This window comes from Pristis pectinata, chromosome 14, assembly GCF_009764475.1.
Source record: "Pristis pectinata isolate sPriPec2 chromosome 14, sPriPec2.1.pri, whole genome shotgun sequence".
Classification (NCBI taxonomy): Eukaryota; Metazoa; Chordata; class Chondrichthyes; order Rhinopristiformes; family Pristidae; genus Pristis; species Pristis pectinata.
In genome coordinates, this window is record NC_067418.1 from 42,429,774 (window position 1) to 42,443,748 (window position 13,975).

General features: G+C 43.0%; 1 protein-coding gene across 1 annotated transcript in view; it reads right to left on the reverse strand.

The window, feature by feature from the left end:
• Window positions 1-13,975, reverse strand: part of LOC127577716 (N-acetyl-beta-glucosaminyl-glycoprotein 4-beta-N-acetylgalactosaminyltransferase 1-like) — a 591,438-nt gene that overhangs the window by 237,726 nt on the left and 339,737 nt on the right. The window contains exon 4 of the mRNA XM_052029203.1: window positions 1,403-1,498. Coding sequence (XP_051885163.1) covers window positions 1,403-1,498 — 96 coding nt within the window. The remainder of the gene's footprint in view (window positions 1-1,402; window positions 1,499-13,975) is intronic.

Below are 13,975 nucleotides of genomic sequence, written 5' to 3' on the forward strand. Positions count from 1 at the left end.
GTAAACTGGAGGAACAGCACCTCATTTTACATCTTGGAACCTTGCAGCCTAACGGCATGAACATTGAATTCTCCCACTTTAGGTCATCACACCCCTACCACGCTTCTTCTCTTCTTCCCTTTCCTAGCCCTTTGTTCCCCTCCCTCTTCTTACCTTTGACCCATCCCCCAGTGGATCTGCTTTCCCCTCCCCCACACCTGCCTATCACTATCTCTTACCTGCATCTACCTATCACCACCCTGTGCCCACCCCGCCTCCCCTCTTTTTTCCACCTATCACTGCTCTGCTTTTCCCTCCTATTCCTACCTTCAGTCCTGAGGAAGGGTCCTGACCTGAAATGTTGACCACCTGCTTTTCTCCACAGATGGTGCCTGGCCTGCTGAGTTCCTCCAGTCTCATACTGTTTTTATCTTAAACATACTGAATTATGGTCACTGTTCCCAAAATGCTCCCCCACTGAAACACTGAACACCTGGCCAGGCTCATTCCCCAAATATAAGGTCTAGTATGGCCCCGCCTCCAGTTGGATTATCTGCATATTTTTTCAAGAAACCCTCCTGGACACACCCAACAGAAATATGAAACAAAAACAGGGAACATAGGTCAGCCGGCTTCTGTGAAGAAAGGTTCCAGCAGACGGTACGGGAATATATTCCTGTCTAGTTGTGAATAAAGCAAGCTCCTAAAGCTGGTCGTTTTTGCCTGCCGTTCCTTCCTTCCTCTTTTTTTTCATTTGTACATTCTAGTCTGTTGGGCATGTTCCAGTTTAGCATGGCCTGACTATACAACATTATCATGACTTCACAATGTTAGCAGCTCATTACACAGACAAAGGAACTCCATTGCTCGTTAATGGCAACATTTTCATTTCACCCTTTGTCCTCCCCTGCCACCTGGACCAACTTGTTTCTCTCTTTCTCTGTTCTAATGAAGAGTCTTCCACCTAAAACATTGACTGTTATTCTTTCGGAGACACAAGAGATTCTGCAGATGCTGGAATCTGGAGCTATACACAAGAAGTGCTGGAGGAACTCAGCAGGTCAGGCAGCATCCGTGGAGAGAAACAAACAGTCGATGTTTCAGGCCGAGACCCTTACTGGAAAGGAAGAGGGTAGAAGCCAGAATAAGAAGGTAGGGGGAGGGGGAGGAACACACGCAGGCAGGGGATAGGTGAGTTCAGGTGATAGGCGAGTGCAGGTGAGAGGGGGAAATAGTGGGTGGGTAGTGGGTTTTTCTTTCTGCAGATGCCACCTGACCTGCTGAGATGTTCCAGCATTTTCTGTTTTTATTTTGGATTTCCATCATCTGCCGATTTTAAATTTTCTTTATCTTTCTAACTTCTTGCACTAACACCAGAGAAGGGATACCGGAAGGCAAAGGTCTATATCTGCAACATACTTACATGAGGATATAGTGGAAAATGAATGTTCTTCCGAAGCTGATAAATTGAAGAGCCACACCAGTCCTCAAAAACATGAAGGTTTACTTTGCCTTTGTACTGGAAAATGGAGAAAGAAAGCAAATGTTCATCACAGTCTCCCAGTGATCAAAAGCACACGTAGCATGGACAGAATCTTACATTAGTGCAGTATCAGAATTGTTTCGGGACCTGGAGCACAAGGACCATGTCCACTTTCACAGCATGGCCGGCACAGTCATACTTGGGATTGAGCACCAATGTGGAATAACTCAACTACTGCAATCTGCAGAATGATAGTAGGTTATGAATACAAAAAGACATGATAACAGCTTAACCTAGTATCGATTGCATTCCCAGTATGGGAAGGACAAACAACTGAATATGTTTTGGAACTCAGAAACTTCAATGATTTAGAAAATAGCATATTAAGAAAATGCCTCAATGTGATTTGCTTTTCTACTCCATCTCCACACAGAAAGCCCATTGGATGATCAGATAAGACATCTTTATTAGTCACATGTACATCAAAACGCACAGTGAATGCATCTTTTGCGTAGAGTGTTCTGGGGGCAGCCCGCAAGTGTCGCCACGCTTCCGGTGCCAACATAGCATGCCCACAACTTCCTAACCCGTATGTCTTTGGAAGGTGGGAGGAAACCGGAGCACCCAGAGGAAACCCACGCAGACACGGGGAGGACGTACAAACTCCTTACAGACAGCAGCCGGAATTGAACCTGGGTCGTTGGAGCTGTAATAGCATTATGCGAACTGCTACACTACTGTGCCAATTGAGTATTGGGAAGGACAACTAGGAAAAATTTCAAAGTGGACTGTTAGACCACCGCAGTGTGAAGTACAACAAGGTAGACCCACTTCTCCAAATATCTGCCCTTTGCCTCCAGTAAAAACACTTTGTGAAACTGGAAGGACATTTGTTTATTTAACCAGCAATCAACATATTTGCTTTCAATGCGACTGAGAAAGAATTAAAAACATGTCCAGTGATGGGCTGAGGGGGGAGGACAGAATATAATTTTGTTCTGGGAAGCCAGTCAACTCTGGGCCCAATTTTCTCCCTTTTGACCAGAGCACTAGGGTTTTAACAGCTAATGACTGGTGGTTCTGCTCATTTACAAGGTTTAGAAGACATTTGGACAGGTACATGGATAGAAAAGGTTTAGATGGATATGGACCAAACCCGGGCAAATGGGATGGGTCAGCATGGACAGGTTGGGCCGAAGGGTCTGCTTCCATGCTATATGACTGTGACTTCAGTGCACCTAACAACATCAAGAAATGGATGAATCCACTGCCACAGCAAAGTCAGGCTGGTCAATCGTTGAGAAATGAATGTAGAGTAATACCCATTGGGAAGCAACTTCATGCTACTTATAAGGTTGGGACATGACTTTACATTTACCCTACTTTATCTCAGATTATACACACTGGAGGGTGAATGGAGCAAAGGGGGCCTGTAATTACTGTTCATATCAATCACGTAAATGGCAGGAAAAGATTGAACCACCCACACGTGTGAGGAAGAGGCTTGTGCAAGGAAAAGGAGGCCTCCAAACCACAGGGCACAGGCTTGTCATCCCTACGTCAGGATCAACAATGGGAAAGTCATACCAAGCCGCGTTTCAGCCAGCTGTCTGCTTAATAGAAGCACAGACACAGGAATACTGCAGAGTCACGTCTGTCAAAGATTTCCAATGTGCAGCCAGCTTGAGGCAGTAAGAGCAGTAAATTACATGAACTGTCATCAAAGGTCAGCTGGCTCAAAAGAACCATTTGATTTGTCTGAAGCAGTGGAAAAGTAATGAAATTTCTTTTATGGCCAGAAAACCATCACGGTGCCACTAAAATCACCTGCAATCTGTCACCCTTTCTATTGAATAACACTTATGTGGAAAATAGCCTTGATAGCTATCTCCTTTGGGAGTGCTGGGTGTCAACCTTCATCCAAGATCACTGGTTTGGCACTGGGAGGTTGGCAGAGACAATCCTATGGAACAGATCTAGCAATCTCATGCTAAAGTCTGATAGGTCCATATCCAGGCAATCCTGTTAGCCTGGATCAAGCAGAACAGGAAGGTTAAACCAGCATTTACAGTCAAACTCCAATAATTCAGCATGCTTGGGACTTTGATGGTGTTGGACTGGCAGATTTTCTGGACTATTGGATATTGTACTACTACCTCCCCAACATACTATTAATTCACTTTCTCAGTGCAGGAAAAGAGCACGGAAACTGGGGTCTTAGTGATGGGAGGGGAACACAAAAACTGGGATTCCTGTGAACGGAAGGGCATACAGAAAGCAGGGCCCCTGTGAATGGGAAGGGAGTATGGGAATAGAAGCCCCTGTGAATGGGAAGAGAGTATTGGAACCATGGCACTGGTGGCTTCAAAGGGAGTAAGGGAACGGGGGCCCAAGTGAGTTGAAGGGGAGTGTGGCAAACATCACCTAGTGAGTCAGGAACCATATCATCGGGATTTCTGAATCGTCAGATGCAGAAATATCAGAGTTTTACAGGATATACAAAGCACCCAGGTCCGATGTGTTTATAATCTGCTTTCCAGACAAGGCAACATGAAAGGTAATTGTATTCATTGATTAGACATCCAGTAGACCCTTTAGGCACAGAAAGCATACAGATGTTAATTCATTTGGTGAAATTTTTAATTTGCTTTCAGTGATTGAGTTCACAGCTCTTCATTCAGATACTTCGTAAAATCATAAGCACAAGTGCTGTGCATTTTATAAAATGGTAAGTTCAATATTGTTGCATTTCCCATGAATTAAAAAAATGTTAAACTTGCCCAATAATCAATATACCCGATCAGTGGTTGGAAATGCTTATATTTCGCTTGCTGCGGTCTTGCAAATAATTTGTCACATGAATAAAGCTCGACACAGTGTGTTCTTGACAAAAACTGGATGTCAATGTCATGGCACTGACATATCAAGCAATAAACTTTTCATTAAACCAGGATACTCCCTGCTGAATTCCTTAAGCAGTTTGACTTTCATGGGTATTGCAAATTCAAATTCATTGCTTTTATTACGTGTAAAGGGGGTTGTTAATTACATTTTACCTAAGCTTATTTGTAAAAGAAAGGGATTAAGTAATGACTAGTACTCGCTTTACAGAGCACTCGTTGAGAAGAATTTACTGAGCATCTTTCCTAGAAATTCATCCCTGGTTGGTAGTTCTAAATGCACCACACAGCAAAGTCAGCTCCTTCGTTGGAAAGAGTTTTGGAAACGTGCTGACAACTACATTGCTCATTTAGCTCAACCAGCTGCGAACAAATTTCTCAGCAACTTGCACCATTAACAGAAAGGAAGATCCCAAATACTAGAGAGACAAAGTTAAAAATATCTTTAGGTTATTCTTTTCTCTTCCTTTTTGCAAACAAAAACTGCACTGGGATAGAGATTGTGTGGCAGGGTAACAAGGGTGATAGTCTCTGGCCCATTTCATACCACTCACAATATTTGGTCCCGCCAACAACAATACAAATAAAATAGCAATCAATATGTAAATCAAACTGTGGAATCACTATAACCCAGTTTAAACTATAGCTCATGGGCAAAAATTATCACATTATTTGGAGGCGAGCCTGCTTCTGAAAACTATGGAAAATCCCAAGGCATTCTACACATATGTGAAGAATAGGAGGATGACTAGAGTGAGGGTAGGACCGATCAGGGATAAAAGAGGAAACATGTGCCTGGAGTCGGAAGAGGTAGGGGAGGTCCTTAATGAATACTTTGCTTAAGTATTCACCAGTGAGAGAGACCTTGACATTTGTGAGGATGGTGTACAACAGGCTGATACGCTAGGACATGTCAATGTGAGGAAAGAGGATGTGCTGGAACTTTTTCAAAACATTAGGATAGATAAGCAAACGGGGCCAGACGGGATATATCCAAGGTTATTATGGGAAGCTAGGGAAGAGATTGCTGCACCTTTGGCGATGATCTTTGCGTCCTCACTGACCACAGGAGTAGTGCCAGATGATTGGAGGGTGGCAAATGTTGTTCCTTTGTTTAAGAAAGGGAGTAGGGATAACCCTGGGAATTGCAGACCAGTGAGTCTTACTTCAGTAGTAGGCAAATTACTGGAGAAGATTCTTAGATACAGGATTTATGGGCATTTAGAGAAGCATAGGCTGATTAGGGACAGTCAGCGTGGCTTTGTGAGGGGCAGGTCGTGCCTCATGAGCCTGATTGAATTCTTTAAGGATGTGACAAAGCACATTGATGAAGGTAGAGCAGTGGATGTAGTGTACATGGATCTTAGTAAGCCATTTGATCAGGTTCCTCATGGAAGGTTCATTCAGAATGTCAGGAGGCATGGGATCCAGGGAAACTTGGCTGTGTGGATTCAGAATTGGCTCGCCCATAGAAGACAGAGGGTGGTTGTAGAAGGAATTTATTCTGCCTGGAGGTCAGTGACCAGTGGTGTTCCACAGGGATCTGTTCTGGGACACCTGCTCTTTGTGATTTTTATAAATGACTTGGATGAAGTTGTGGAAGGGTAGGTTAGTAAGTTTGCAGATGACACGAAGGCTGGTGGTGTTGTGGGTAGTGTAAAAGGTTGCTATAGGTTACAGCAGGACATTGATCGGATGCAGAACTGGGCTGAGAAGTGACAGATGGAGTTCAACCCGGAAAAGTGTGAAGTGATACACTTTGGAAGATCGAATTTCAAGGCAGAATACAAGGTTAATGGCAGGACTCTTAGCAGTGTGAAGTAACAGAGGGATCTTGGGGTCCACGTCCACAGATCCCTCAAGGTTGCCATGCAGGTTGATAGGGTTGTTAAGAACGCTTATGGAGGGTTGTCCTTCATTAGTTGGGGGATTGATTCAAGAGCCAGGAGGTAATGTTGCAGCTCTATAAAACTCCGTTTAGATTACACTTAGAGTACTGTGTTCAGTTCTGGTCGCCTCATTACAGGAAGGATGTGGAAGCTTTAGAGAGGGTGCAGAGGAGATTTGCCAGGATGCTGCCTGGATTGGAGAGCATGTCTTATGAGGATAGGTTGAGTGAGCTAGGGCTTTTCTCCTTGGAGAGAAGAAGGATGAGAGGTGATGTGATAGAGGTGTACAAGATGATAAGAGGCATAGATCGAGTGGACAGTCAGAGACAATGGCTAACATGAGGGGACATAATTTTAAAGTGACTGGAGGAAGGTATAGGGAGGATGTCAGAGGTAAGTTTTTTAAACAGAGAGTGGTGGGAGTGTGGAATGCACTGCCTGCAGAGGTGGTTGAGGCAGATACATGAGGAACATTTAAGAGACTCTTAGATAGGCACATGAATGATAGAAAAATGGAGGGCTATGTGGGAGGGAAGGGTTAGATGAATCTTAGAGCAGGATAAAATGTCGGCACAACATTGTGGGCCGAAGGACCTGTACTGTGCTGTAATGCTCTCTGTACAATAATGGCCACTGAGCAACAGCTATAAGTAAGCAGTCGTGAATCAACCAGCAATATGTTCCCCCATGGCTTTCACTTCTGACTTGCACGATTGTGTCTTCAGTTTCCTGCCTGGTAGCACAATAACTTAATGCATCACTGTCCCTCCTCTTCCTATTTGCAAATTGATAATCAATAGGTTTTTAAAAGGTGAAAAGCAAAAAAAAATGCTATTTGTCAACCTTGGCAGATTGGTAGCATTCTATTCCTACTCCAGCACTTGAGAACATCAATGAGACTAATGCAGCATTGTTGAAGGTGCTGTCTTTCAGAAGAGGCATTAGAATGAGGGTCTTTCAACAAAAGACTACACAATGCTGTTCAAGGAAGAGCAGAGCTCTCGACATTGTCCTGCTCAATATTTGTCCCCCAAGCCGACATCACTTAAAAAGTAGACTTGTTCTTTTGTTTGACCACTATTTGTAGGAGCTTGTGGCCAAATTGTGGGTGTGATTGATACATTACAAGAGTGACTTCATACTCAAAGTAATTAATTTGCTGTGAGACACCTAAGGATTTCTAAAGGCTGTGAATGGTGCTATATGAATAGAAGCTCTTTCTTTTCATTTCAGGCTTAAGTTGCTGATAACTGTAACCTAAAATTTTGGTTCATAAATACTGCTGCAATCCTCTGAGAGGTTAATGCAGAGTCATTCAAATAGATTTCAAACAGCTACTTCAACACCAGATCTCATAGTAAGAGAAATGAGGTCAGTGAGGTATGGTGTTCTCAAAAACCACCTGACATGGTAGCAGAATAGCAACTTCCATCAGAGAGATGGATGAGTGCTTAGAGGCATTCAGTTCACTGCAGGGCAGAATGCTGGTTAATGAATTAATGAAGAAGAAGAAACAAATGGAAGCTCTGGACCACGTGTCCAATAATTCAAAGCCAGTAGAAGAAGCAGAGGTTTGGCAGAATCAAAGTCAAAGTCAAGTTTATTGTCATGTGTACGCACAGGTGCAGTGAAAAACTTACTTGCAGCAGCATCACAGACACACAGCATCAGATACACAGCATTCACAAGAAAAACATAAATTATACAAGAACACAATTGGAACAAAAAGCGGTCCATTGTAGTGCAAAGTGGCCAAAGTGTTGCTCTTTAAGATAAGATTTCTTTATCAGTCACGTGTACATCGAAACGCACAGTGAAATGGCATCTTTTGCATAGAGTGTTCTGGGGGCAGCCCACAAGTGTCGCCACGCTCACGGCGCCAACATAGCATGCCCACAACTTCCTAACCCATACGTCTTTGGAATGTGGGTGGAAACTGGAACACCAAGAGGAAACCCACGTAAACACACGGGGAGAATGTACAAACTCCTTACAGACAGTGTCCGGAATCGAACCTGGGTCGCTGGCGCTGTAATAGCGTTATGCTAACTGCTACACTACTGTGATCTGAGGTAGTGATTAGGGTTTTGAACAGGTCTTGAACCTGGTGGTGTGGGACTTCAGGCTATTCATCATCCAGTCGGATTGTGACAGCTGGCCAGTCATGCAGATTACTCAGGGGTACTACAAGCTGGTACCTCCCACCCAATGGTACAATGGTAGCCGCGAGAAGATGGCATGGCCTGGATGGTGGGGATCTTTGATGATGGATGTTACCTTCTTGAGGCAGCGCCTCATGTAGATACTACCAATGGTGAGGAGGGATATGATGGTGATGTATAGGGCTGAATCCACTGCTCTCTGCAGCCTCTTGCATTCCTGCGCATGTTGCACAGAGTGGGATAATTACCGCTCAAACTCCAGCGAAGGGTTCAGCGACTCTTGCACTGAAACACTATGGGCAGCTAGTTAAAGCAAGAAGCTAAAAAAGTGCAGTTCTCTTTACATGAACCAGGAAGACACGATGAATATACCTGCTTTCAGCCTCTGTGTCAGATGTTTTGAAGTGGTACACTTACACAAGTTGTGGAGTTATTTTTGCAGAGCCTGCAATGCCTAATGCCCTCTTTACACCCAGAAAGAACATATGGAGGCATTTGCTAAAAAAACAGTCTGTATTTTGTTGGTCAGATGATATCAGGAGTGTAGAGAAATCCAACAATAGAGGCCACAAAGTCATCACTGCAGGGGCAACTTCTGCTTACCCAGTCTGAGGGGTTCTTTCCCTCGGCAAGAACGCATCCTGCTTATTTTGCTCAGGCACCATATGTAAGTGGCCATGAAGGGTTCTGACAAAGGGTCTCAGACCCCAAGAGTTAACTTGTTTCTCTTTCCACAGAAGCTGCTCGACCGGAGGAATGTTTCCAGCATTTTCTGCGCTTGTTGCAGATTTCCAGCATCTGCAGTTTTCTCTGGTTTTACCTGTTATCTTTCCCCTTATCTGCACAGGTAAGTGAAGGCAAGGGTTAGGAGCCAATAGTAATGCCAGAGTGCTACTGAGAGCTTACTGGCACATTACAAAATGTCAGTAAGATTCCTGCTGCTTATCCAGCCAAAGCCCTTTGACATATTAGGACAGTGTTCTTCTGGCATTCTTAGCTCTTCATCATCCACTCTGTTTCTGATGGCTGGCCAGTCATGCAGATGACTCTGGAGTACTGCAAGCCAGTTTATCAAGGTGCTGGAGTGGAAAGTTTGACCAACGTGATCCCCAACATGTCAAATGAGACAAACCATCTCAGAGGCACTCTGATCCCAGAAATAAGCCCGCTTCTGGACCTAATTAAAACTGAGCCAATATCTCTGGAGGTATCTTTTCCAGCAATCCTTTTTCATTTGTTCACAGAATGAAGCCACTTAATGTCCATCCACAACTACCCTTGAACTGGGTGCCAACCCATGACAAGACAACAAGATTCTTTACCTAAAGGGCATTAGTGAACCACATGGGTTTTTACGATAGTCCAGTTGTCACATGGTCACCATTACTGAAACCAGCTTTTTATTTTATGTTATTGACATATTGGAAATGTACAAGATGTACAAGCATAGCTTTCTGAATTATCTATTCAGGAGATGTTAACCTGAACTCTTAAGTATTTAACTCAATTTACTGAACTTAGTGAAACATCGGAAAACTGAAGATACTGGAAATCTGAAACAAAGACAGAGATTGCTGGAAGTACTCAGTAGATTAGGCAGCATCTGTGGGAAGAGAAACAGCACACATTTGAGCTCAAAGACCTTTCATCAGAACCGTTTGACATGAAATGCCAGTTCTGTTTCTCTGTCCACAGATGCTGCCTGACCTGCAGCGTGTTTCCAGCGTTTTCTATTTTTATTACTGAACAAGTTGTTCTTTTTGTAGGCCTTTGACTGAGTGTTCTCTTTGCATAATAACTAAATTAAAGACATTATTGCTTTTGCAATGGAACATAAACTTCAGTGTCTAATGAATGTTGCTTGGCTGCCCTTTCAAGTGTTTTCTGTACCTGTACATTTCTGCAAATTATTGCCCTGTACATATGTTTCATATTCTGCATTGAGAGCTTTCTCACTTCCTGCTGTTTCCTGCAGTTCCTTTCTCCGTCTCTGCTACCACCCCTAATTTTAACAACAGGATTTGGTTTTTTTTAGTAAGGATGTAATAAGTCTTTTCGTTCACATCATTTCTGGATCTGTTCCATTACCTTAAGTTTACTGCAATATTTTTGCCTTTGATTCACTAATCTGACTCCTTTGGTTCTTCCACCAATGAATTACAACACCACAGAGAATCTGTCCGACTTGCTCTGGAGCTGTCTGTGGAATCCCACTCACTGTTGGCAAACCCTCTGACCCATACAGTCTCCAGTTCTGTCTACAAACTCCAATTGTTTGGTTGATCCCTGAACTGGAACAACTCACTTGATTAGCTCTTCAAGCTGTCTCTTAAACCTGCACTCAACTTGAACTCCATCACAGATTCCACTCAGGGTTTGACACAGAATGTATAGTCCAGCTGTCACAAACTAAACCTTGTTGAACTTGGCTCCAGCCAAACTCCCTTCTTTAACCACATCATCACTTATTATCTCCTCTGACTCTCTAAATATTGAGCTATGGCAAACTGGCTCCCACTTCTGGTTCTTAACTCAAATGAATGATAACTGAGCAATAACAGGCTTTCCAATCCTCCAAATTTACTCTTCTAATTTCTATTTTGACTCCCAACTGCACTTCAGATTATAATTCATTATTTTTTGAGTCTTCGGCTAAGGTAGTCACTTGGAATTGAGGATCACTTGTTTCCACTCTGGTGGAAGCTGCCTGTGCATGAATTCTGTAAATGTTGGGGTGGCCACCGGACACCAGCTGTCTCATGGACTTGGCAGAGTGAGGCCTTCATCCAGTGGTAAGGGCATTCAAGGTGACTGGAGACCAGACTCTGTTGCACAGACTTGGTGCACAAATGTTTGTGGACGCACGCACACACACACACACACACACACACACACACACACACACACACACACACACACACACACACACACAGATAGATAGATACCCACACACACACACAGATAGACATACACCCACACAAACACACACAGAGACACACAGACAGACATACGCATACACACACATGCACAGATGCACACACATACATGGATACAGAGACACAGACAGACATACACACATACAGACACACACAAACCCTCACAGCCCCTACTATAGCGCCACTCCCTTGCACATTTCCCACTCTGATTCCCTCCCATAATCTTGTTACCTCTGACCCCTTCCTTTAACTGCCTCCTTAAGTCTCCCCTCCTCTCTGGTCTGCCTCTCTCTCAGCTCTCTCCTCCTACTCACACCATTCTCTAACGATCTTACCACTTGCATTTTGGGCATCACAGTCACAGTACAGCTGCTGCTTCACAGCTCCAGTGACCCAGGTCCAATCCTGATCTCCAGTGCTCCGTTTGTGTGTGGAGTTTGCACATTCCCCCTGTCACCACGTGGGTTTCCTTCAGGTGATCTGGTTTTCTCCCACATCCCAAAGACCTGTGGGTTAATAGATTAATTGTCCACTGTACATTGCCCCTAATGTGCAGGTGAGTGGTAGAATTTGGGGGGAGTTAGGGGGAATATTGGGAGAATAGCTTACAGGGAAGGGGAGTGGCACTGATCTGAGAGCTGGCATAGACTTAATGGGCTAAAATGAGCACTGTTATGTTGTAAGGAAAAAATGGAGATAGAACCTATTTATTACAATAAATAGGACCTATGTTCTGCCTCTTAGACTGATATTAAGGGAATTAAGGCACCCTGTTTTACATGCCTGATATTTAATTGTAATGAATTGTTTTTGGCCAGCTTCATATTGAAAACAAATGTGCTTTTTTTATGTAACCATACGTGCCATGGTATTGCAATAGTTTTGTTACAGGGCTAGAACTCCAGAGGAAACTGACCTCTGGCACTGTCTTTTTGGAGTTTGCACATTTATTTCAGTGGCTCCAGTTTTATCAATGGGGTCTTTGCTCGGGACATTTAAATACCTTTTGAAAGTCCTGGAAGTCAGGAACTATTGCATTCTTTTCATCAATATTCTCTATAAACTAGACAGGAAGATCAATGATTTGTGGAACATGATTTTTCTTTCATAAACACCATGAAATACCTTGCTATACCTATCCCATTATCCCACATAGTGGTCCAGAGCCTTGCATGTCATTTTAGCCGCTCATCCAAGTACTTCTTAAATATTGTGAGAGTACCTACCTTCACCACCCTCTGAGGAGTGTTTTCCAGATTTCAAACACTCTTTATCCCTCACTTCACCCTCCTAAATACTTTTTTTAGGTGCCCCTCAAAATTCCTGAACCCCTGTTGGGCCTCTCTTGCTTTCAATACACAGTACTCCCGATGTAGTCATACCAAAGCACCACTTAACTGAAGCATATCCTCCCTACTCTTGTATTCAATTTTCCTCAACATAATAATTAATTTTTAGAAATACACAAAACAAAAGATGTTTCAGAACTGCATTAACCAAAGATAAAGATGAAGCCTGCATTCATAGTACTTGGTACAACATAAAAACGTTGTTACTTCTACATGACTATTCCAATGAACTTTTACTGATCTCCCTAATTAATGTTGAGTTTATCCAAAATACTGCTCCCCATGTCCTAACTCACACCAACCTAGGACAATGCTAGAACCCAGTTAAGCAATGCTTGATTTTTAAATTCTCATCTGGGTTTTCAAGTCTTTCCACAGTTTGCATTTCCCACCTCCTCCAACAGCGTGATACTCTGAGATATCTGCGAGGTAGCTGCGGGACACCAATTCTCCCCCCGCTAAGCATCCCCAAATATACTGGATCCACTCATTTTCGTCCTTTATATCTTTATCTGAGACTTCAACCATCACTTTAACTATCTCCTTTTGTAGCTTGGCTTCTTGTTTTTTTGTTTGATAACACTCCCGTGAAGTGCTTGGGGATATTTTTGCCACTTTAACTGTGCTATATTAATGGTTATTGTTGTTTTTCCACATATCTCCTGTGTTAAATCTTGTTTGATAATACGCCATGAAACTTCCTGAGGATATAATACTATGTTAAACAGGCTATAAAAATGCAAGTTGACAGTGTTGAAGAGTAGAGATTTTAGCTTCTACGTGATTCAGTGCACTTATAGAAAAGGTTTACTGCTTTGAGCTTTTGGAAAATGTTGGAAGAATCTAAATCAAAAAGTTTAAATCCATTATTTATCTCTACGCAACATCAATGGTGTCACATCTTTTGCCATAGTTGCTCCCAATTAATCCTCTCTATTTTGATTCCGCAAATTTATTGAGCAGTTCCTCACAACTCTCCATGGACTTAAATTGTTATGCATGCTTTCCAAATCCCTCTAATAAGTACAACATAGACATAATTAATAGTCAAAGCACGTGCAATCAGGGGACAAGTAACAGAATGAGAGTCATCAGGGTACAAAACAAAAACAGATTAGACATTCAGCAAAAATAGGAGTTAGTTAAAGGATGTTATTCAGACTGCTGGTAGGTGGGAATTGGTGCTCCACAGGGATTGGCACTGGGAACAATATGGTTCACGATTTACATAAGTGATTTCCACTCGTGAGTCGTAGGTCCTCTATCAAAATTTGAGG